We start from the raw sequence: 24,883 nt of genomic DNA, 5'->3' as shown, positions 1-24,883 counted from the left end.
CTTAACAAAGTCCCGCTGGAGTCCTTTCAGCTGCCGGCAGAAGAAGAATAGAAGTGATGGACAGGCAGAACAAAATGAGGTAAAGGTAATACTGCTGAACAGAGGTGACAGGTACAGTCGCTCTGCATGCATGTGGACATGTGTGTGAATGTGCTTGAGCAGTTTACCTGGCATGTCAATCAGCAGGAAAATGAAGCTGCAGCGACGTGGCCGCCGGGCAGGTCTCTCTATCTGGTGACACATTTCTACTAGGACGTGTCTGCATGTGTGCGAGTGCGCTTAAATGTGTATGTGCGCGCAGAAAAGACACGGCTCAGGGTTCAGAGGGCGCGAGGAGGTGAGAGTTTAAAAGTTCAGTTTTTCTAGAAATATAGAGCAAGAATTTGTGTTTGGAATTTACAGATTTATGGCCAATGATGCAACATTTTGATGAGATAAAAATCTTATTACAACATGGTTGCTCAGCCTTTCTTTACACTTTTCAAACACAATTCTGAACAATCATTATATTAGGTTACTGACTCAATAGCTGAAAGCAGTTCTAACTTCTTAAAGTTAGCAACAAAGGAATGGAGAGAGAGAGAGAAATGGACAGAGTGGCAGACGAGTGGAGGCACTTCTAAGCAGATGTGTAAACGTCATTAGAGGAGGTAATGGAGGGAGAGAGGTAGAAAGTGGCTGAAAAGATATAAAACTTACAGCAGAGGTATTTACCCAGCACCTGGAGCAGAAATGCAAACACAGCACCCGTAATGACTGAAACAGGCAGAGAAAATACGTGTTTGGTGCCATCTTCTTCGCTGAGTTTAGCTGAGAAAGAAGCAGACCCTCCTCCCAAAAATGTTTTCTGACAATACAAAATTTCCACAATCAGAGTGGATTCCAGGCCGATTGTCTTTCACTCCTGTTCAGCTAATAGGCCTAATCCTGGCAAGTGTTCCGCTAAAAGCCTGGTGCATCTGCCCTCCGGCTGCACCCAAGGGCAGGAAACACAATACTTCCAAACCAGATGCACGACTGCTGGCCAACTTCAAAGAGATTCTCGGGGAGTGTGTGGCTCTCTGGTGTCTGTCCCCTGTCACAGCGAAGGTTACACATGTCACAGGGACCGCAGTTCTGTTTATGGTGTTGGATTTACCGCCTCTAAAGCTGTTTGCTGCCCTGTTGTTCGTCCCTCACCTCTTGACCACAAAAACATATACTGGAAAACACACATAGGCTCACAAACAAACAGGAAATATTAGGATATGTCCATTTGTCCAGACTGATTATCTATCTTTTTATCTTTATGTTCAATGAAATAGATTAATGGTACATAACTTCATATATATATTTTTTTTTCTTTAATTTTAGAAGTATCCTTTAGTTGCATTTTCGCAGCTGACACCTACGGCTTAAGTGTTGCTGCTTTGACACCTGCACACATACCTACACACACTTGTCATAAGTGCTCAGGAAGACACGGCCCTTTAAAGTTATTGTCAGATTCACAGAGCGAGCCGGACCCCTGCAACACGAAAGGTCACGATAAACGTCCCCTAGACTTCTCAGTGGTCTTATTTTCCCGTCACAATCTCACACACGGGCTGTCTGTCACCTCGCAGATGAGGCCATGACACCTCGGACACCTCTCAGCGGCTCGTGCCTCCTTCTCTGACAGGTTGACATGGCACAGAGTGGTTGGACATCGATGGCAGTTGGACCAAGAAGTTTGTTCCCTTTGCTCTGACCTCAGAGATGGACGCATCTCTTTCAACCCCCTGCTGCAGAAGCCCCTGTATAGTGCTGGAGCTATCGTGCTCATCACAGCAATATGACCTTTAAAAGCAACTGGTGGTGTAAACTTAGACTGTTTTGCAGTACTTTGGCAACAGCTAAAAACCGTTCAAACCTAAATCTCAAAAATGAAATAAACCACAGCTCTAGAAACTCAGTGCTTTCTTAAATGAGCTGTTTTTACAAGCAAATGTGATTGGTGATGTGACCCTAACTTGCAGGTCAACCTACACAAAATGAGCACACAATTCATGACCTTTAAACACACAGTTGTGTGTGAAAGCAGTCCAGCCCTAGTGTTTGGGACACTGAGGTGTGTCCGGCACAAGATAGACTAATGACAATCCTGCTAATTCAGAGCTGAAAGCTGCTCTCTCTGCATGCCTCGTTTGACCCTCTATCCTTTCTCTTTAGCCTGATGGATATGAAATGACTGGGGCCTGTACCGGGCCCGGTGTTAAACACATTCACCCTGCAGGTAGACCTGTCTGAGAACAAGTTCTTCTTTCACATCAAACAACCACACGAAACAATGCCGCACCTACAACTCAAACTACTTATTAGAGGAGAGATGACAAAATAAAACTTTGCTTTTGACTTACTCATCTTTTTAAGGCCTCTTTAAATTTATTTTTTAAAGGTTTTGGGATTTTAATTGTCATAAATACACAATGGAAAAGGATTTAGAAGAGAATGATCGTTAAAGCTGCAGCAGTGATTTCTGACGGATGATTTACATCTGTTTAATCTACATTTTGCTCTTGTAAACCCAACACTCTCAGATTCCACTTGAGCTGATCGAGTCTGTTTTAACAGTACTGAGCCTACGGCGTTTGAACATGAGCTATGGTCAAGACCAATCGGAGATATAGAATATGTTATTAATGATCTCAGTTGATCACTGCGCATGAATAATGCCTAATAACAGCCAGTCATTCTAATGTTCGACTGCCTCTTTGCTGACTGAAACCTGCCATATTTAGGCTTAACATTGTCTAGGCGGTCCACTCCTGCTGGCTAGCTGTCGGCACGGCAACAAGCACTATCCTGGCTAGCATCTGCTGCACGACCTGGGGCCACTCAGAATGGGTGTTAATCCCCACACAGCCATGTTGTGGGGGAAAACATTCTTTCCTTTTAGTGAGCGCAGACAAACAGCAACAAGCACTGTTGCGGGTAACCTGCAGGCAACCCAACTAGTCTTTTGGATGCACCAGGAATGTAGTGGACTACGTGGCCCCCAAGCGTGCCACGGCCCATTATGGTTGTCCACAGTTCTGTGACTGCCAGCATCGACACCAAGTCGCCACCACCAGTCCAGTTGGATGGATTTGAGGCTTTAAGTTATTGAAAGGTGGTGTGAGTGGGCTAGGTGCAGCTTGTCAGCCAGTCATATTATGCTAACACATTTACGCTGATAAAACACGAACCACCTCACATCCTCTCCAAAGTGGGGTTGCTGCCACATCAGTCAGTCAAAGCGCCATTGCAGCCACAATTCTGGTCATCCTTCAGTGAGTTTTTAAAAAAGTGTGGGACTGGACAGTGATCCCAGTTTAACCAGAGGAACGACATCCACCTGTGGCAGTATAGTGACGCCATGTGGCCACTGGCAGAACAACAACCATTATCTCACAAAAATGATCATGAGGACACATTCAAAGTCACACCACAAGCGAGAAAGTCTAAAATAAGAAAGCTGTGATCTACTATCGTGCATCTGATTGAGATTAAAAAGAAGACAGGTCTGCCAATCAGCTGGAGTCACGGACCATTTGCTAAAGCAAATGCATTAGACAGATAAGTGCACAGCCTTGAGAGACAGCCTTGCAGTGTTTAATGAACAAGCAACAAGGAATTTGTGGCATTTGTTGAAGACTGGAGGTTTGGTCACTTTGTTCTAAATTCCAAAACAAGAAAAGTGCCTCAGGTGTAATCACAGGTGACAGAGGAACTGAAGGAGTACATCAAGGTAGACCACGAATCACTAAAGGCCTTCAGGCCTCGGTCCTACAGACAGTGCAGAAATTTCTGCAGCATCATCTGGATAATTCTGAATACAAACAAGGCATGATGGGTCAGAAAAAGGTAATCTGGGGGATGTGCTTAACATGGTTTACACATGAAATATGTCTGGAATGGACAGTTTGTTGCCTTGTGATATCACAGTTTGTTGTGATATCACAGTTGTTTTTCTTTTTGATGCAGAAAGAACTAAAAACTCAATTATTTCACCACTTGTAAAATCCAATGTTGCTAGCTTGTCTTGATTCACCTCAGTTTCTGATTTATACATTAACCTGCTTTGATATGAGTGCTGCATACACATATTAAAAACAATCAAAAAGAATGTTTATTCATCCTACATCTGCAATCGTTCCAAGATTATAAAAATCTTCTTTTATCTTTGGCTTATTCCTGGTCTGGGCCAAGAGAGTGAAACTGGCTATTACCAAGTAACCGCCTGAGAAGTTTGTGCTACGGTCAAACAGGGACATCTGTTGGATTATTTTATTACAGCTCATAGAATCAGCCGTGAGAACAGGAAAATGACTGATGGATGCTGAAGTAATGACGGGAGATCGCAATTGCTGACAGTACAGCGTGGTTTTGATATAAATATAAAAAAAATATTGTCAAAAAGCATGCAATAAAACATTTGCATTGCTGAAAAAAAATATTCAAGTTTTATAAAAATCCCAGGATCCTATGAACAGTTTTGTCTGCTAAAAAGTATAAACGGAACTGTCAAGGATGTTTTATTGACTGACTTCAGAAAATGTCTGGAAAGGGTCAGAGGTCAGAGGTCAGAACAAAAGATCCGCTAATGACCAACCTCAGTGGTAATCTCATCAAAGATGCAATCTGTTCACTGGACAATATATCAATAGACCTAAAAAAGACCCCAAAAAAACCATTTGTTATATTTCCTTTAGTAAATATAGATGTCAATAATAATAATAATAGTTTAAGATGTAAACCTTTTAACTAGATTTAATCTGGCACACAATATTTTGAGTGATTTGTAGTTACTGGTACATGTTAAAATTGTACTTAATAATAATAATAACACCAATAATTATACCATTATATGTCTATATTTATATTTGCATATAAGGACCTGCTTTGCAGAGGCTGTTTTTTTAATGCATAAAGTGGGAGACATTTGAAAAACACATGAACAAAAGCACTGAGGTGACTTGTTGGCAAGTCAGGCCAAACTCCAGGTCTCGAAATGTATGTTGGATGCAAAGAATTTGTTTCAATCTATTTATGCCATCTACAAAAAGCCATAGAAAAACGTTTGCAGAGATTGTCTTGAGACAGGCAAAACAACATCTGTTTGTTCAAAGAACCTAAAACGGGGCCATAAAATGATCTGGCACTCACCTGACAGTGGGAGGAAGCAGTTTTACACTTTAAGAAAGGCTCAGGCTCGGAGGGGAAACGTTGAAACACATGATGCACGCCGCAGATTACTTAAATATTCGACCTAAAGGCAGGAATAATCAATGAAGAAATAGACAATTCGAGTTAGTTTTGAGTCACAGCTAAGCAGGACGGCTGGATAAGGATTACTTCTTCCCCAATTAAAAGTAGAACATATTTGTATTTTAACTGAACCTTGATTAATGATGTATCCTGTCGTGGACAGCTCAGCGGTAATGCTGTAATTCTAAACTTAAATTATTAAATTAAATCAAATACAAACATTAGTCGGTGCAAACATGAGCTACTGATTTAGTTAGCATTATTTAACTTCGGCGAGATAAAGTGAATCACAATTCTTTGCATTTAATCAATGGATTTCACGTCATTATACTGCGTCTTGGTTGGTGGGTAAATAAATAGCTAAGGTGTGTTTTCTGCTTAATTTTCTGACACAAAGTTGTCTCTGCTCACGATGCTAGCTGCCGCTACGCTCAGGTCGCTAAGCAACGACAAACTCATTTTATCATGCTATGCTAACCAAGCTAGCACTCATCAAGCCACTGGATTAACACATTTAGACTCAGAATCCTTTATGCGCTTTATAAATACTGCTTTACAGATGCCATACCAATACCGAGGCCTCTTTCGCTGCAGCTTGTGTAAACTGTCGAAATCCATTTCAAGTACATTCCAAATGAAGAACTACAAGTACCAGCAACATTCCTTTGCCGTCAAACGGCGACAAGTGTCGTGATTAGTCAAGAGCTTAAATAGTGCTCACAAGTGGCGGAAGCGACAGGAGAAAGAGCTTATTCAAACTGTCGTGCTATCATGGTGAGTAGAAACGGGAGAAGTTTGTCTGTTTAGTGATCCCTTCTAACGTAGCTAAACAGACATTTGGGCTGTGGTTTTTGACGTGAAATATTCCCAAAACGTTTTGTGAAAGCGTGCGAACCTTCTGCGTTGTCGCAACAGAAAATTATGTGGGGTTTTTTTCCGATTAATTTCTGGCGTTTTGATTTGCAGTGCATATAGTTCAGTTAATTGTATTAAATGAAGACTGCTGAAGCTGGTAAGAGTTAACGTTGAATGAATACAAGTGCACTCCTTTTGTTATGTAACACTGATGCATATATGGGAAGAAGCGTCTATATTTAACTGAGCTTGAGTAAATCCTCCTGACACGAATAAACACCTCCACCATGTGCTCTGAACAATTAAGGTGTCCATTTCTTTCTGGTGCTCACAGCATTGTGTCTTGCAGGCTGAGCCTATCAGAGTTCTGGTGACTGGTGCTGCTGGGCAGATTGCCTATTCCCTGCTGTTCAGCATTGCCAAGGGAGATGTATTTGGCAAAGATCAGGTAAAGAGGAGCTTTGGCCCAGTTACACACATGCAAAAAAAACTCCACTGCAGCTACTTTGATCTCACTTGGATGTTGTAATCTGCAGAATTCTAAGAAGTACAGCATAAGTCCAATTGCCAGTGTAATTGCTATAATTGTAAGTTTTCCATGCCGTCCCTGCACAGTGACCCACCAGAGAATTTTCCATGGAAGTAGGGGATCAGGTCGCACTGGGCAGCCTAAATCAGGATTGTCCTTGAAGTCAGTTAAATGGATCATGTGCCAGTAAAGTTAGACCAACTTTAAAATGACTTGAGTATGTTAGCCTGAGTGCTCCGTGTGGCTCAGGCCTTCACTGTCTAAAAACACTCCCCTGAATGTGATTGAAGCATGAACTTCACTTCCATTCATGTTTAGTTGTGTTTTATATCTCATTCCATGAACTCTCTACTCCCCCCTGCTCCTGTCAGCCAATCATCTTGCTCCTTCTGGACATCACTGCCATGCTTCCAGTTCTGGAAGGTGTTGTCATGGAGCTGCAGGACTGTGCCCTCCCACTTTTGAGAGGTAAACATTTAAGATGGTGGCAAAAATATTTTCAAATAAGATGATTGCATATTTCACTTTTTAAAATGTATTTATTGCATGTTTGTGAAAATGCTCTATGAATTCTGAATTGATTGAAGATTTAATGTATTAAACCAAAATTAAGCTTTTGTGTTTTGCACAAAAATCCCCCACAAACAAGCAAATAAACGGCCTGCATATAGGTTTTATAGTTGGATCAAGTTAAAGTGCCCGATATAAGTTGCAGACGTAGGCATTGTTCACCAGATGTTCCCAGCTACACTGTGAAAACACCAGAATTCACACAGTGAGGATTCAACAGTCTTGACAACTTATTTAGTCTACAAAACCAACAGGGGAAACAATATAGCCAACAGCTAAAAGGTAATCTCAGGAAAAACTAGATGAGTGATTTTGCATTTGTGGCTCAAACATATGTGAGACATGTGCTTTATCTGTTCATGGAGTTCTTTCATGTTCATATTAAAATGACAGGGTTAGATGTGCACATAGCTGGTAAATACTTTTAACACAGACCATCCTGCTTTGATACAGCAGCCTAAAGTCTTCGTTACTGCTGTGTTTAAACTGTAATATTGAGACCGTATCCTCGTGCTCCACCAAGCACTCGTGTCCTCGACAAGGCCGCTCGGTGCGTAAATGCCATCATGACTTCAGTCGTGAGGCACCATGACGTGCCGTCTGCTTTGTGACCTGGAATTTTTCCTTTGCATTGGTGCCGTTTTGCTTTGTTCGGACCGAGGCTGTGAGAGGCCCCTGTTTTAACAACAGTGCTGCAAAGACAACACTTCATGCATTGAGATGGTCCCGGCCCTACAATACAGTAAAGTCACACTTGGGGTTGGTAAAAATGCATTTTTGGACGTGGTGCGCTGTAGAGACAACCAAGTTTAATTTTAAGATGGGTTTGTGATACGATTTGATTATTATGAATGTTACATTATTTGACAAAATGCATATATATACATATATGTATCATTCTGCACTGTGATTTTTATTTTATTTTTTTTACACCAAATCCTAAAATATAATTACATGTGCCACAATTTTTTAAAAAAAAAATAAATAATTATTTGATAGTAACTTATTTGATAGACAATCATTTACTTCTATTTGACAAATAAATTATAAAAAAAATGGCAGATTACATTATCAAGACAAGGTGAGAGACAGTATACACATACTTGAAAAAGGGTAAATGAAAATATATAAGCATATGCAACCTGCAGCATTTATAATTTCACTATAATCCTCAGACATTATTGCCACCGACATGGAGGAAGTTGCCTTCAAGGATCTGGATGCTGCCATATTGGTGGGATCAATGCCGAGGAAAGAGGGTATGGAGAGGAAGGACCTGCTTAAAGCCAATGTGGCCATCTTCAAGAGTCAAGGATCTGCACTAGAAAAGTTCTCCAAGAAGACTGTTAAGGTAAAGAGAGTGCTTTTAAACTACTTTTCTCCATTTTAAGTGCTGTAAATTTTAAAATACGGCGTTGAAGGAGTGATGGTGAAGTCTCAAGATTGTGTTTCAGCTAATTTTATTTATTTTTAGGTGCTTGTGGTTGGAAACCCTGCAAACACCAATTGCTTGGTTGCAGCCAAGTCTGCTCCCTCCATCCCTAAAGCAAACTTCTCCTGTCTCACCCGTCTGGACCACAACAGGGCTCGATCTCAGGCGTGTTTACTTTTTACCTCCTACTGCATTTCAGTTCTCAACTCAATTAATGAAACTTAGCCTTCTTACTTCATCTGCTTTCTAAAGGTGGCAATGCGTTGCGGTGTTCCTGCGACCCATGTGAAGAACGTGATCATCTGGGGCAACCACTCCTCCACCCAGTACCCAGATGTGCATCACTGTATGGTTAACATGTCTGGGAGTGAGCTCACCTGCTTCGATGCCATCAAGGACGAAGCCTGGCTTAAGGGAGAGTTCATCGCTGTGAGTTTCCCTCCTATGATTTGGCGTGTGGAGTACATTTAACATTTGTGCTTGAAAATCTTGCCTTTAAAATGCCTTGTTTAACTTTTAAAGCAGACCGGTATTATTGACAATTATATTTTTACATCACTTGACTGCAGACTGTGCAGCAAAGAGGTGCTGCGGTCATCAAGGCACGGAAGCTGTCCAGCGCCATGTCTGCAGCCAAGGCCATTTGTGACCACATGAGGGATATCTGGACTGGCACCCCTGAGGTTAATGCCACAGCTGCATTTATTTTTTTCAGATTCTTAATATATATAAGCCTTACGGACTTCAGACATATGAGTGACTAAGTTGGTGTGATGATCAATGCAATAAAGTATCACTACTGGGGGAAAAATGTATATATGTAAATATTTTTCTTTTAGGGTGAATTTGTCTCCATGGGTGTTTACTCTACTGGCAACTCTTATGGAGTCCCAGATGACCTCATCTATTCATTCCCTGTCCAAATTCACAAGGTAATCTAATCCTGTGTTCACACAACAACATCTTATAAAAACCCAGAAGTAAACGTCGCCTGATATTCATGTGTGAAATGCTGGAAAATTAACTCATGTTGCATCCTCAGGACAAGTCCTGGAAAATTGTCGATGGCCTTGGCATCAATAGCTTCTCTCAAGCAAAGATGGATGCAACAGCAGCAGAGCTGATAGAGGAGAGGGATACAGCTTTGGCTTTCCTGGGAGTATGACTAGATCCAGCAGAGCCACCCGACTTGCACAAAACTCCAGATGCACGTCTGTGATATTCTCCACCAAACCCCGTATTATTACATATACATGTATGTGTGCGTGCGTGCGTGCGAGACCCAGAGGGTACGAGTTTTTCTGAGTAGAGAAAATAATTGTGCATCTGGGAGGCTACTATGTAGAAATTAAACTAATGCTGACAATAATTGGCAAGCTCGAATTCTTGTATTGTTCCCAAAGTCCTTGTACGGGTGGTTATTGTGTATAGTTTTATTTGCATTATGCAAATAAAGGCTCGTAAACTTACTCCTCTTTGGCGTTACTGGTGACTTGTGTGCATTTTAATTTTTTTTTTAAAAAAAATGCTTTTAATTTGTCAGTTAAAAACAAGATTTAGAAGGTTTCCAAGTTTGATCTTTCCATTAAGAGTAAAATGTACTATTTGAAGCTGAACTATAAAACAATAATTAGATCGCAATTGCACAGTTAGGCCTCACGGGGGCGGTGTCTCCTAGTATATGCTCGACTACCATTTAACATAAAATTACGTGACGGATAATTATTAAAATTCACATCACAAATGATGGCGCATAGTGTACCCAAACTATAGGGTAAAACCCGCCACTGTAGTCTCAAAGTGACTGACTAAAAGATCTGCGAATTTATTTCTAAGCTCAATTATTATAGATCATTAATTCAGATGCAAAACCAATGCATTCTTGTATTTATTTCGTTTACTTTCCACATTTGTTCATTCTTGAACCAGAAGTCGTCGCTGTTCCACGTAGCAGAGTCCTATTGGCTCAGCCAATTTCGTCACAGTACAACAGCGGTTCCTATTGGCTGAAACCTTCCTGCTCCCTCCTCATTCGCCTCGTCCAGGAATGAGACTATCGTGTGAAATATATCAAAACTAGTCACCATTAACTTCTTTAATTATATATTGTATTTTTAACCCCCTCTGCTCCGGTTTGCAGGGGCTCCGGGGGTGAAACGCAGGTATAGTAACAGAAAGCTTCCGCCTTTGCTTCCGGTTGACTCCTGCGAGGGATCGCAGTGGTCCTTCAGAACAGGCCGACTCCTTCGACTTTCCTTCCGCCAGCATCTTACAGTCCTTAGGTAAGAAAGGGGTTTAAACCAGGAGCAATTTTTTAGGTTTATCCTCACACTGCACTATTACCCAAGCGAGCCATGACGGAATTCCTGATAAGAGGGCCATAATATGTTTATCCATTCTTATCTCTATCGTTGCCCTTCTTGTGGCGTTCAGAGAACCACCGTTATTTTGTTCGATTCTACTGAAGGCTTTAACGGCTCCATGTCCGTATATACCCACCGACCGGTCGGTTCTCCGCCCTCTAACGGTTACCGCCGGGGCTCCTCTTCGGTTACATGTCGCAGGGAAAGCTGCTTTAAAGGGTGGGAGTCAGCCCCCCAAAATCGCCGACCCGTTGGCAATAGGGTAATAAATCGAAAGCAGTGGGCGAGGCAAATGGTGGAAACCATGACCGGGGGGCTGGAAGTCAGAAGAAGAATTTATGACGTGGTTTATGCTTTCTGGGTGGAAAGTCGGAGGCAGGAGGATCTTGCTGAAACACCCCCAGCCACAGACGCTGGTTCGCCCTCCTCGGAGATCCGGGATCAGTATTTTCTCTGCTACGACGTGACCCGGACCTTCCAGGGGCCGATGAACGATTACCTGTCTCGGAGGAGATCCTTTTCTTATCTTTCTCTGGAATCCTTAACCTGGAGCTTTTGCTGCATTTGTAAATTTTTAAATTAGATCGGTTAATTTGGCACCTGAAAAAAAATGGAATTTTGTCTAGGAGGTAAGTAATTATGCGGAGGGTTTGTGTCAATTTCAACTGACATGGGACCGTGTCGATTATATTTCCAGCTTTATTTTAATTTTAAATGTAAATATCAAACAAGCACCAGCTGTCAATTATTTTTGTGCATATTTCATTTAGTGCCAGGCATGCGGTGTTCCAATTCAGATTTTAAGACCTTCCCCACCATCTTCACCCAGAGTTCCAGCTGCTACCCTCGAAATGAAAGCTGCATTTAAGATAAACTGTGTGCAAAAAGCATTTTGGCTGCAACGCGACATCACAGCTGCAAATTCAAATTGATTTCTTTATCTTGCATTGTCTGTTTTATTGGAAAACGTCTTTCACAGGGATGACAGAAGCAAATGTCCTCACAGGGGAAGTAAATTATCATTCTTAGTACAAGTAATAGTAGTAGCATTGTTATTATTGACCCGCATCAATTCTAAACAATAGTAATAGTACTGAATGATAAGTGTACAACTCATGATAATTTGCATTCCTGATGAGATTTACCTCCGGTCAAGCGTGAGAACACCAAAAATGTGCTTGAATTTGGTTGACATTAAAGGGTTCGCTCTATTGTGAGCTTTTTGAAGCTCGCAATTGCGAGAAATATTAATTTATATTCTTGTCATTCATGTATTAAAACATCCATCAAACAAATCCGCTGCCACAAAAAACATAAACCCTCATTGACGTTTCTCTGACTCATGTTTGTGTTCTTATATCACACATTGTGTGTTCATTGATAAAGGTAATAATGGGTAAGAAACACAATATGTAATAAAAAATATTGACTGGCTTACTTTAGACTCATTTGTCAGGCCTGGTTAATTGTAACTGGTTTTAGGAAGGATAACTATGTTGTCAGAGCTTTACAGTGCAAACCAACCAATTTGTCTGTATTCTTTTGTCTGGACAACAGATGTGCAGTCATCTGTAGATTATTCCATCTCTGCTCGTATTTTTCATGCTATGTGACTTTAATTCCACCTCCTTTGGGGTCAAGTAGTATGTCAGTGTATAGCAGCTCAGCTGCTGAAACAGAAGTAATATTATATACGCCTACATGTCCAAATATGGTATTTTTATGTTATGTTACAGAAGCTTATGCCCATCTTTCTCTCTGTCCTGTCCAGATCTGTGTAAAGGAGACGCAGAAAGAGGGATGGCTCAGTTCGAGGAAATGATGCGGCAGCAGCTGGAGAGCTCGATGCACAGTGAGCTAGAGAAGCTGCTGGACACCACCACTGGGCCTGAAAAAGAGGTCCGCTCATAAAGTCTCTAGCCCCACACCCTCTGAATCTGTCCAGCCATCTGGTTATGATTTAGATGTTGCTTGCGTCACTCATAAACGGGAAATACAAGTGACTCAGTTGTCACTGGGGAAAGTGCCAATACACAAGAACAAGAAAAACTCATACTGGAAGAAAGTTTGAAGTGAAAGAAATTCTATGGACCTTTTTTCTGCCTTAAAACTCTAAAGGAAAATGAGCTATGTTACCATATGTAACCATATGTTTGGTTGTCATTTTTAGTGATCTATAGACTGAATTAAATTGTATGCTGACTTTTTTTCTCGAGGAAAATGATTGCACCAGTCTTCTTTTGGCATGTAAACAAGTTTTTGTCTTTTTTCCAGGTGTCCAGGAAAGATTTTGAGGGCTTCAGCAATCTCTTCCACAGATTTCTGCAGGTGAAGGGGCCTTCGGTGGAGTGGATAAAGATACGACGACCTCCGGAGGACTCGGTATGTCAATCTGGATCCTGCTTCACACACCTGCATTTCTGTGTGTGTGTGTGTATACACATGAACTATATGTTCAATGTTCTGCATGTACAAAATTATTAATCTGAGCACAAAGGCAGGTATTGTGGGCTTGAGACAGAACAGTAAGCTATCTCAGACACAAAAAGAACTTCCGCTCATCGAACGTTAACATAGAATCTAGATTCAATCAAAAACCTAGATTCTAGATTATGTTTTTGATTGAATCTGCCAGGTTGCACGTGATTTCTGTGAAGACTGAATTTATGTCAGTCTGACTTCCATGTGTATTTTTTCTACAATTAAACTAAATGGATTGTCTTAGAAACAAACAGTGAGGAACCTGATGCATTTCCAGTGAAAACAGTCACTTCTCGTGAATTTAGTTCTTGTTCATTTAAAAATTTTCGCTATTGCGACACGTCCCGCAGCCGCAGCAGCGTCGAAGCTAGTGTGTGAGCCAGCTAATGTGATCGTCACTGACAGCAAAGTGAAAAGGGACTTCAGTGAAAACTCTAAGAATTCACGGGAAGTCTTCTACAGCTTAAATCCCTCTGTTAATACAGTGGGACCTCAACTTACGAACGTCTCTACATGTGAAATTTTCCGGTTGCGAAACGTCTCAATGGGAAAATATTTCCTCTTGTTACGAAAGAAATTTCAGGATATGAAAGGAAAAGATACGCTACCGCTGCTACTCGCAGCTCGCAGAGTTTAGCGAACGCAAACTTGCTTGTAGCTGCTCTGCCATTGGCTATTGCCTAGCATATTCCTGTCATCCCATTGGCTAGGAGGGACGTCAATATGTACAAGTTTGTGTGTATCCCAGCATCACCTTCGTTTCACTCATTTACTGTGGGTGTTCGTATGTTTGTCTATAAGATGGCGGTGTTACCACAAGTGTTAACGTTCGTTGCTAGTAATGACGGCTAATGTAAGATTAGCCTGTAATAAAGTGAATTCCTACATTTAGTGTGCGGTAATCTTATTGTAACATGTATTTGTTACATGTTTTGATCTATTTTTATGATTTATTAAAAAAAATTATGTCCGAATTTTTGGGGGCTTGGAACAGGGCATTTACATGGAAAACACGTCTCTACTTACGTAATTTTCAGGTTACGAAACAACTTCTGGAACGAATTAATTTTGTAAGTAGAGGTCTCACTGTACTCAGAAACCCCAGCAGAAAGAGTTCACTTATTGCATTTGTCAGACAGATCAGAAGAGGGTGAAGGACACAGTCCTGCCAGATTATCAGTGTCCCAGTGGGATGTGCAGGACTTCCTTATCTCCTGTGAGCTGGGATGTCTTCGGCTATTTTCTGCAGTTTCCGGAATACCAGATTTTTGTGACTCAACTGTTACAAAATGGGTTTCTGGGAAAAAACATTTCCAGGTGAAGGAAAAGTAAAATAGTGGCATCATGTCCTTGGCCACGATCTGATATTACACCCAAATGCAAGTAGAGTGAACTATGAGCAGGCTATATGTATAATGTTATCTTCTTGACTGAGGCATCTGGCATTAGTTGTATTTAAAGCTAGCAAACATTCCATATCAACGGAGAAAGGTTTTGATGTTTAAACTTCAAAACCAGCATGACACGTGGAGCGAAAATAAAAGCAGCGCTCTGCCATGAATCATGTATGACACCCGTGGCATTAAACATGTATGATGTTGGAGAGCTTGAATCTGGGGGGGACAGTATAGCTGCAGCTTTGTTACTATTTTGATCTGACAGACTAACCAGTCTAATCCACATGTTTTGAGCTTAATTTATCTGTTCCAATTTGGCTGTAAAGCTGTGAAAGATGTCAGCGTGATGTAAATGATAATGGATAACAGTAAACAGTGTGTCACAATTTCCACCGAGGCTTCGGCTGGTTCTGCGCCAGAGTTGTTGCCGTCTGACTTGTTTTTTGGCTTCTGACTCACTGAACATCGACAGAACCTCCTCAGTTTTTCATCTGGCACTCCTTTCTTTTCACTCACAGCCAGATCTGTCTTGTTGTCTTCCATCTGTGTCGAGCGCAGAGCGAGTGCATCCCAAACGTCCTCGTAGGGAGAAAAGGGAGGTGGGGAAGGGAGAGAGGTCGGAGGCGACGAATATGTAGTGAAAAGACATGACAATTGCAGTGAGACTGAGCATTACGTAAAAAGCAGGAGCAGCATAAGAAGACGTGGAAATGACAGCGAAGCACATTAAGTACTTCTTAAACTGTACAGGTACTTAAGTATTAACTATGTTGGTGCTGCTGCAGCCTTCCTGCTACCATGTGACTTCCTGTCACAGTAAACAAGTTTTGTTTCATGTGAAAAGGCAGGTTCCTCCGCGTTCCCCAACTCGATCACTCACGAGTAACACCTGCACAGACAGCTTTTTCTGTTCCCTCGACTGTCCCTGTGTTTGTCCGTGAAGGGCAGCGAGTGAGCAGCAGGCGTGTGGGGGCTTGGGGTCAGACTCTGTGACATGAGAAGGGGGGAGAACCTTAGAGGAGCCACTGTCTGTTGTGTGTCTGCCGTCGCTCACTGGGGATGGCGAGCAAGGACAGTGAAGGACACTGAAGGACTTTTCCCAGTCCTGGAAACACACTCGCACACACACAAACACACACTGTTTGGTCATCGGCAACTCAGCAGTGCAGGGCGATTCACACATGCTGCCAACATCTGGGAATGTGCTTAATGAGGCCTCTTGATGTTCCTCTCAGTTTCAGACTTCATAAATGATTTGTATACCTGCAGACAATACCACGCCGGTTTAATCTGTTGCCTTTCTCAGCTGCTGGGTAACCAGCCCCCACCCTGAGCTGCTGCCGTCTCCGCGGTGTGTTACCTCCGTGAAACAAAAATTGACTCCAAATTACGGTCCTCCTGACTCACAGATGGTGTCCTGGGTATAAATTATGAATGAAAACAGCCACTTTGCAGGCAATAGCAAATTAAATGAATGGTGAAACAATGAGCGAGTTGTTGAATTTAGCAGCTCTTCTGAGAGACACCAAGAGCTCGAGCGTCCCTGCTCCCTTGTGAATGTAGGTTAGTAGAGTTTAGCGCTCTCCTTTATCAGGAGACAATGTCAATAATCATTACATATAAGTGTGTTATGTGTTCTATCGACCCTTTATATGACAGAATGGATGAATAAATGAGCCGACTGTTACTCCAACCTTCTGGTTGCTTCTCTTTCCTCCAGATTCAACCCTACGATAAAATCGCCGCCCGAGGCCTTCCGAACAATGTCGCCGAGAGCCTCAACAAGCTGGTGGTGGTGAAGCTGAATGGAGGCCTGGGCACCAGTATGGGCTGCAAGGGCCCCAAGAGCCTGATCAGCGTGCGCAATGAGAACACGTTTCTGGACCTGACAGTGCAGCAGATTGAGGTACGGCCATCTGCCTTTCCTTTAAAGAGGAGGGGAACAAACTGGCTTTAAATGAAATTGAGGTTTGCTGTGTTTAAAACCGTTGACTGCAGACATTTGACATCCTTTTCCTTCTGGGTTGTTTTTTTCTGAACTCTGTTGCCTAACACATAGCATAGCTCCCACACCTACGTGCGTTACTTGGCCGTTGAATCAGAAAGATTGGCACCAGCTGCGACATGTCATCCGGTGTGATTTTAAGAACCATGTGAGGTGTTCGACTGTAACAGTGCATAACATTTAAATGTGGCATCTGCTTTAAGGTCAAAAATGAGGACCGTCATCATTTTCCAGGAAGGGGTGTTTACCAGTCAAATGTCAACAGGATTATGTAATTAAATAAATAATTAGCTACACTGTGACCTTGTTTAATTTGGACACCGTCAGGCAGATTATTGGGTTTTATTTTCTTACTATAACACCTTTTTCCGAAATAATCAACTTTTTTTCTTTCATTTTGAGCAGAGTGAAGCACAATAACTTATTTATAGTTTTAAAGACAACAGCTCTGCCGTCCTCCTGGCACTGGGACTGCGGCTCGCCGGGGAAGAGGCCGATTTGCTTGATTAAAAAAGCTGAAGGTCTTCCTGAAAAGAATCCAATCTTTGGGGAGTTGCAGTGAAAGAGGATGTGTTGGTGTGCAGGCTGGCAGGTCTGCAGGGTTGGCAGGGGAACAGAGCAGCCCTGTGTGCCGGATCAGACCGGGCTGTGTCTGAACATTCGTGCGGTTATTTGTTAATGCTACAAACAAGACACAACAAAATAAGCCCACCATTTGTGCTTTTGGTTAATGAGTTGCTACAGTGCCCACACAAGAATGCAAAGTAAAGTAGCGTTTGAGCTTTGAGTCCATGTTATCATGTTGAGTCAGAGGTGATACACTATTTTGGCGCGTCTGCGGTTGCCTTATTTTTACGCAATCACACTCGGCATGTGTTGCAGCTTAAAGTGTGTATTTGTGCTGGGAGGCTACCCATCCCCCAGCACACTGCTCTCTGTGTCCCCACTCAGAACTCTCCATTTTCTGCAGGTCAGGTTACCTTCTGACTGAATCAACCTATTTAGAAAGAGAGGAAAATGGGTCCCACAGACACACATACACACACACACCCTCTCACACTCACACTGACGCACACCCACGTCTAACCAAGACATTGTGTCAAAGCTCATTAAGTGTGAACCATTTACCTCAGAATTCAGGCTGAAACTGCACCACCCAGCTGAACACGTCTTACTCTTTCAGCCTCTAAGATAAAACTGCAGAGTTAATCTTCAGAACAGTCAAAGTTACGCACTCGGTGTTCATTTCAGCGGTTTGTTTGCAGTTTCATCCATTTCCTGTCAGGTCAAGAGCCTGCATGGGCTGCGCACGCTACTCACTCGCACATACCGGAGTTTCCAGGCAAACTAGAGAGTCAGTTGTGGACGGGGGGACGGTTGCTGCTAATATTGTTCTGTTACTGGGGCATTTCATCTTCTGCGCCATGTTTGTCCTGTTTTTGTGTGCTGCTCTATAGACTAAAGTCTAACCAACACACAAACACTTCTCACTCAACGTTCTATCAAGCTAACGTTGCCGATTGGACCAAGGACCTCACCAAGTTAGTCAAACAGCACACGTAACAGGTGCACAGGTTTAGGCCACATTAGAGCTTTTCTGGTTGAAAACATCCTGTAGTATCACACCAGTCCCACATAACGAAGAGTTTAAACAGATCTTTCACGTTTGTAGACGATTCAACGACTTTTGATCATTTGCACATTCAGGTCTCTGACATTGTTCATGATGCCCTTTTGAAATAAAAAATGTTTTGCAGCATTTGAACAAAACCTACAACACCGACGTGCCGCTGGTGCTCATGAACTCATTCAACACGGATGAAGATACGAAGAAGATCCTCCAAAAGTACAAGCACCACCGTGTCAAGATACACACCTTCAACCAGAGCAGGTAAGAAGACCTCAAACAGAAGATTGCTGAGTTCATGCTGCCTGAACTAAAGTCTTTTGAATAATAAATAAGTCTATTTTTGATGGGAAAGCCCTTAAGTGAGGGCTGCTATGATTCCATAGCTTAAAAATGGAACACCATCAATACTTAATGCCTTATTTTCTTTAATTTGTCAGTCGAGTAAAACTTCATTTTTCCAGCCTGCTTTGAAATACTGTGCCTAGGAGTCTTTTACCATTTATTCTGTCAGCAAAAGGGCAGAGAGGAAGAGTTGGCAGAAGCTGAAATATGAACCGCAAATGCAGAGAAAATGATGGTTAAAACACTGAAGTGTCATAACAATGCTCAAAGTCGAGACGCTCATATCAAAGCTTCTCTTTGGGACTTTCCAAGCGTTTAACACCACGTCTCCTCTCACCTGAGCGGCTCCTCAGCACCCTGAAAAATCCCTAAAACTGGCAAAAACACTACTGGAGGCTTGTTAACGGGGTCTGACGCAGATCGTTCTCAGAGCTTTGATCACTTCAGTGGGTAAAGCGATCATGATGTGGGTGCTACGGGGGCATTCGCTGCCTCAAACGTATGAAAGCTGCTCTCTCTCTTTGTACTTCTAACACAAAACGCCTGATAAGAAAGTGACCTAAACCGTTAGACTTTATTTGAGTTGTTTTTAAAGAAGGAATAAGTTGCTTTTTGGTCTCCTTATCCTGTTTGATGATGCGTTGAGCAGGTGGTGAGCTCACTAAACCAAGTTCCACATAAAAAAAAACAGTTTTTATTCCATGCTCAAATCCATTCTGCCTGTATTTGATATTAATTGAGCATAGAGCAATTTAGTTCCTCTCCGCTCATTGCTTTTTGCACCAAATTGAGCGACTTGCGTGCGAGTTTGTTGAAACATTTTGGCAGCGAATGAGGCGCCATTTGCATCAGGAGTTGTGGTGTGTGTCCACTGCTCCCTTCTACTCATTAGCCAGCTGGCGAATGTTTCCCAAGTGGCTTTGCTTCGCGGCTTCAGGGTTAAGTTCTAAAGATGAATGATCATGTTTGGGATGCGACCAATGTTCCCTCTAAGCTGCGCGCTTGCGCAATCGCTCACTGCCTGCACATACTCAGACTATGCAGCGCACAAAATAAAATCCAACAGAAACGTACAGTATCAATTAATATCTCATTTTAGAATTAATATAATCTAGTTAATTAGACCACTAATATTGTTTTCTGTACCATTTCGCAACGTAACTCAATGAGCGACAGGTGTCCAGCCAATAATCCGATACACCTACGCTACGCAGCCAATCAGCATTGACAGTGTTTGCGTACGTGCCCTGCCTTTACTCGCCGTGCACGTTAGCTAGCTAACAGCAGTGCAGCGGAGTTAAGAGACACAAATGCTAATCCCTTATAATGGTGAAACGAACGGACAGAGACACATCCACTCATCAAGCCAAAGTAAAAAAGAAATTGATTCTTTTAATAAGCCATGTAACTTGCTATGATCCGAGGTTTTGAACAAGCGTGATGCTGGTGTGGGGCCACAGCGTATCCATCTGATGTTGCTCACAGTGGTCCTCAGGGAGCTTGTGTGTCTGCTCAGACACATGAAAAATCAGAGGGAACATTGGATGCGACTCATCTCTTCTGCACAGGTACCCCCGCATCAACAAAGAATCCCTCCTCCCGGTGGCCACAGACCTGAGCATGAAGGGGCCGAACGCGGAGGCCTGGTACCCTCCCGGGCACGGTGACATCTACGCCAGCTTCTACAACTCGGGCCTCCTGGACCAGCTGATCGCGCAGGGCCGCGAGTACATCTTCGTGTCCAACATCGACAACCTGGGGGCCACGGTCGACCTCCACATCCTGCACCAGCTGGTCAGCCAGCCCAACGGGAAGCGCTGCGAGTTCATCATGGAGGTGACGGATAAGACGCGCGCCGATGTGAAGGTACGGAAGGAGATTGTGTCAGCTTTGTGTTACGTAACGAGCGCTGATATTTTTCATGTTGTCTGCACTTTGTGACTCGTGAATGGGTTTGTTATCCATCGGCTGGCCAAGTTTTAGTCAACATAAGATATCGTTGGGCTCATGCCGCTCAAACCTTTGTGTTCTGCTGTTTAATCTGTAACTCGGCCGTTCTCTTATCTAACAGGGCAGACAGAGTTGGTTCTGTTGAGAACCAAATTGGAGATTTTTAAACAGCGTTTTCTGATTTCCAGGGCGGCACGCTGATCCAGTATGATGGGAAGCTGCGTCTGCTGGAGATCGCCCAGGTTCCAAAGGCCCACGTGGATGAGTTCAAGTCGGTCTCCAAGTTCAAGATCTTCAACACCAACAACTTGTGGATCTCTTTGGCTGCCATCAAGAGGCTGCAGGAGCAGAGTATGATGGATATGGAGATCATCGTGAACCCCAAGGTGAGAGAACAAAGGCAGAAAAGTGTTCTTGTGCTTCTGAGGGTTGTTTTTCCCACCTAAAAAAGAGAAAGTAGATATTCTTGAATGTTGCCTTCAAAACCCTGACAGGGCAAAGTCGTTTACAATAAATCAACAGGATTCTGTTCTAGAGAGCAAACATGCCGAGGTGAACCTCAGGTGAATCCAATAACCTCTCAGAATAGCATCATCCCTCAGCTTTTCCTGCATCCTTCCTGTCCTGTTATGAAACTTGTCCTGTTCCTGTCGAGCAGCCTCTCTCCTCTTCACAGACCTCTCCTGAATAAATCATTTCTCGCCGATCTACCCCAGCATGCCCACGTTTTAAAGCCTCTCTGACTTATTTCCATTTGTGTGTTGACTGTGTTTTGAATACAAAGGGAGCTGCAGACCAACCGGCTTCTGCTCACCCCTCTGGTGGCTAATCTGTCCTGTTTGGCTCCTTGACACCTTCTAGAGATGTAAAAATTTAATGTGTTCCTCTCGCAACTATAGGACAGATCATATTTAATGCAGTAGAATGACACTTTCTCATGGAGGCTTCTTAGAGGCTTGCAGTTCCACGAATGGACTAGACAAATGCACACATTAGCAATTAGCATTTGTGTATTAGCCTGAGGTCTGTCAACAAACTGTGTTGACATGATGCGGCTTGATGAGCCAGTACATGACTTTTGCTGCTGGGTCCCAGCTTGACCCCCACATGTCCTGCAGATGTCCTTGTGTGTCCCCCTGGCTCTAAATACGAAAATACTGACATTGCTACTGTTACATAAAGGACCTTTGCTCTGTACCGGTTACATAAGAGAATGGTACCACGGCGGTGCGGCTCAATATGTTAAACCGTTCACTTACTTAATAATGTGCTGCTTCTGCCAGAGATAAGATGTATCATAAATGTTAAGAGGTCAATAAAAGCAAACTTTTAATGGAGATGGAGCTGTCAGTACCCAAACTGCTTCATTTGTAATTATGTTTTATTAGAAATGTGACAGTAAATGAACAAATATCGCTGTCCTTGTAAAGGCCATTCCTAATCTCACTGTGCGCAGAAGTCAGCAGTTCTGAAGGTCGTCTTATCACAGCCCCACCTCTCAAAATCAGGGCTTTACATTTTTGAGCATTTACATTTGTATCCACTACAGGAATCATGGAATATTTATCTGACCGTATTTGAGTAGCATTCTGAGCAGATTTGATTCAGATGTTGCCGTTTGCTTCCCCGTCAGTCTGATACTTTGAAACTTCTTGCTGCCACCAAAAAATGTCAAACAAGCCGAGGTCCTTGAATCCTTTGTGCACTTTACAAGCACATTGGGAATTCCAGGAAAAGAGCCGCTCGTCATTTCCTTAACAAAAAACATCAACATATTTTCCCCTTTTGGTTGTCAGACTCTTGACGGCGGGCTGAACATCATCCAGTTGGAAACGGCGGTCGGCGCGGCCATTAAATCCTTCGACAACGCCCTCGGCATCAACGTGCCGCGCAGCCGCTTCCTGCCCGTGAAGACCACGTCAGACCTGCTGCTGGTCATGTCCAACCTGTACAGCCTGGACGCCGGCTCGCTCACCATGAGCCCCAAAAGGGAGTTCCCGACAACGCCGCACGTCAAACTGGGATGCTCCTTCACCAAGGTAACCGTGTCACACTTGCCGTACCAGTATGTGTAACCCTGATCTCAGATTTGACCTCCTGTGACTAACGCCGCTACCGCTAATGCTTGGTTTGCTCAGGTTCAGGAGTACCTGACGCGCTTCGAGAGCATCCCAGACATGCTGGAGCTCGACCACCTCACCGTTTCTGGAGACGTGACCTTTGGAAAAAATGTTTCGCTCAAAGTAAGTGCCCAGAGTATTTTAATCTCATCTGAAAGGATTTGAGGGGAGTACGGTGACACCCATTGGCTGACTTTCAAAATAATAACATTCCGTCGTTGAGAAAACCCTTTTACGTTCTTCTTGACCTGCTTGAGATTTTATAATCTTTCTTCATGATCGATAGTAATGCTCCTTCTCCTCTTCCTCCCAGGGCACCGTCATCATCATCGCTAACCACGGAGACCGGATCGACATACCAGCCGGCTCCATGCTAGAGAACAAAATTGTTTCTGGGAACCTCCGCATCATGGACCACTGACAGCCTGTTTCACACAGTCTTACCATCATCTGACCTATTTGGCTTCCTCCCAGTCGTGTTATCGGAATGTCTCATTTCCTTGCATTGTGAATTTAGTTTCCCTTTTGTCCTCCAGGCTGCTGCGTAGCTACAAGTGCACGAGCTGCAGTCAACGCTTAGGAGCGCACTGCCCCCTACAGGCTGCTTATAGTATGACAGAAACTGTAATATTTACTAAAGATCAAAACAAATCAGATTTTATTTTTTATTCTTATCAAAACTAGTAATTTCAACTCATTATTGCCAGTGAATAAAACCCACAACAGTAGATCGTTGTACTATATTAATTATATTTATTGGGACACTAATTACATGTCAGAAAATAAATATCTGAATTAATCAAATCACAGATTTTCACAATTTTGCTTATACTCTTTAAATAGGCTTTCAGAAATCAGCTGTGATTGGCATTAAACCCTTAAATGCATGAAAAACCAATGACCAGAACATCCCTGAGGTCGAAACTCCAGCAACACCCAGCAGAACAACTTAATGGGTGGAAGCGAGTTTAAACGGGATGTCCTCAGTTATTCATTAAGTCACATGGTGACAACATCAGATGTGTGAATTGGCCCGTAGTGAATAATATTAGATAAGTATGTTAAATCAATGCACGTACAGACGTCCTGGCTCTGTTAAACTCCCTTCAGACCTCAAATTTTCATGCTCGTGGCCTTGATGACCCCATAAAAGCCTTAAGCCAGATGTGTTGGTCTAACGGTCTTTACAGTTCCATTTTTCCATTAAAATAATCCTGCTTTGCCTCTCGGTCTTCAGTCCGTTATTTAGAATAGAAGAATCTTGGGTGGCGTCATCCTCCTTTCAAGAGCAGCTGTTGATTGTCTGCAGATCTTTTTTTTGTTATGAAGTTAATTATATTATTATCTTGTCTATTTCCATTTTTGCCAGGCAAAGGAGACTTGTTGCGCATTTACAATAAAGAGATAAGTGGATTATGTAGTGACATCACGGGACCCGACAACCGAACAACATCTCCCCGTCCTCTGTGCCATAGTCAAGAAACTACAACCTGTCTGAACCAAGTCTGTTTTGGACTGTTGGAACCCTTGAATGTTTATTCCAAAAGGGATGATTGCGCATTCAAATGTTATCACAGTTGATTAGATTTGAGATTAGGAAGACTTGTATCAGTGTTGTGTGTTGTTTTGATTTTTTCCATTTTAATGTGCGCAACCTCACTGCCACCATTTCACTGTCAAGTCCTCCGCGTTTTATCTTCAAACAGAAGGTGCGTTATTCTTTAGTGTTTTTTTTTTAATATTCATGGTTTCAGTGAGAATACTTGAGACGTGGACCTGAAAGCAATAAGTGGCTCTGTGATAGCGGCTGGTCTCAAACCAGTTCTGCCCCCTCTGAGATGAATAAAGTGCAATATAACAAGACCCGTCTCTTCTTTTTGCTCTGCAAAACATCAGGAGGAAAAAAGTGCGGAAGAATCTTAACTTTAGTTTTAATTATTA

The 24,883-nt window shown here is 42.7% G+C and overlaps 3 protein-coding genes across 15 annotated transcripts in view; 2 read left to right on the top strand and 1 right to left on the bottom strand.

The window, feature by feature from the left end:
* wdpcp (WD repeat containing planar cell polarity effector) overlaps window positions 1-5,944 on the bottom strand; it is a 43,340-nt gene extending 37,396 nt beyond the window's left edge. For 8 of the 12 annotated variants that reach the window (XR_008952659.1, XR_008952660.1, XR_008952662.1 and 5 more), the window contains exons 1-2: window positions 5,837-5,944; window positions 5,167-5,269 (exon numbers count right to left, since the gene is read on the bottom strand). The gene's annotated coding sequence lies outside the window, so the exon portion shown is untranslated. The other 4 variants (XM_057047428.1, XM_057047434.1, XM_057047430.1 and 1 more) reach the window with 3 other exon arrangements.
* On the top strand, window positions 5,905-10,123 carry mdh1ab (malate dehydrogenase 1Ab, NAD (soluble)). The gene is made up of 9 exons (XM_057047447.1): window positions 5,905-6,042; window positions 6,473-6,571; window positions 7,024-7,120; window positions 8,398-8,573; window positions 8,697-8,819; window positions 8,907-9,083; window positions 9,224-9,337; window positions 9,494-9,586; window positions 9,697-10,123. The coding sequence occupies exons 1-9, from the start codon at window positions 6,040-6,042 to the stop codon at window positions 9,817-9,819; spliced, it is 1,005 nt and encodes a 334-aa protein (XP_056903427.1). The 5' UTR covers window positions 5,905-6,039; the 3' UTR covers window positions 9,820-10,123.
* Window positions 10,124-10,683: 560 nt separating this feature from the next.
* Window positions 10,684-24,803, top strand: ugp2b (UDP-glucose pyrophosphorylase 2b). Of its 2 annotated transcripts, none has more exons than XM_057047437.1 (10): window positions 10,684-10,936; window positions 12,789-12,916; window positions 13,292-13,399; window positions 16,616-16,801; window positions 18,658-18,791; window positions 20,441-20,738; window positions 21,011-21,208; window positions 22,619-22,861; window positions 22,961-23,065; window positions 23,256-24,803. In XM_057047437.1, the coding sequence occupies exons 2-10, from the start codon at window positions 12,818-12,820 to the stop codon at window positions 23,361-23,363; spliced, it is 1,479 nt and encodes a 492-aa protein (XP_056903417.1). In that variant the 5' UTR covers window positions 10,684-10,936; window positions 12,789-12,817; the 3' UTR covers window positions 23,364-24,803. The 2 variants fall into 2 exon arrangements, with proteins under 2 accessions (XP_056903417.1, XP_056903416.1); XM_057047436.1 differs by lacking the exon at window positions 10,684-10,936 and adding an exon at window positions 11,012-11,646.
* Window positions 24,804-24,883: the final 80 nt, after the last annotated feature.

This window comes from Takifugu flavidus, chromosome 11 (genome assembly GCF_003711565.1).
Source record: "Takifugu flavidus isolate HTHZ2018 chromosome 11, ASM371156v2, whole genome shotgun sequence".
Taxonomy (NCBI): Eukaryota; Metazoa; Chordata; class Actinopteri; order Tetraodontiformes; family Tetraodontidae; genus Takifugu; species Takifugu flavidus.
The sequence above is the reverse complement of the archived record's forward strand: the minus strand, read 5'-3'. Positions and strand labels throughout refer to the sequence as shown.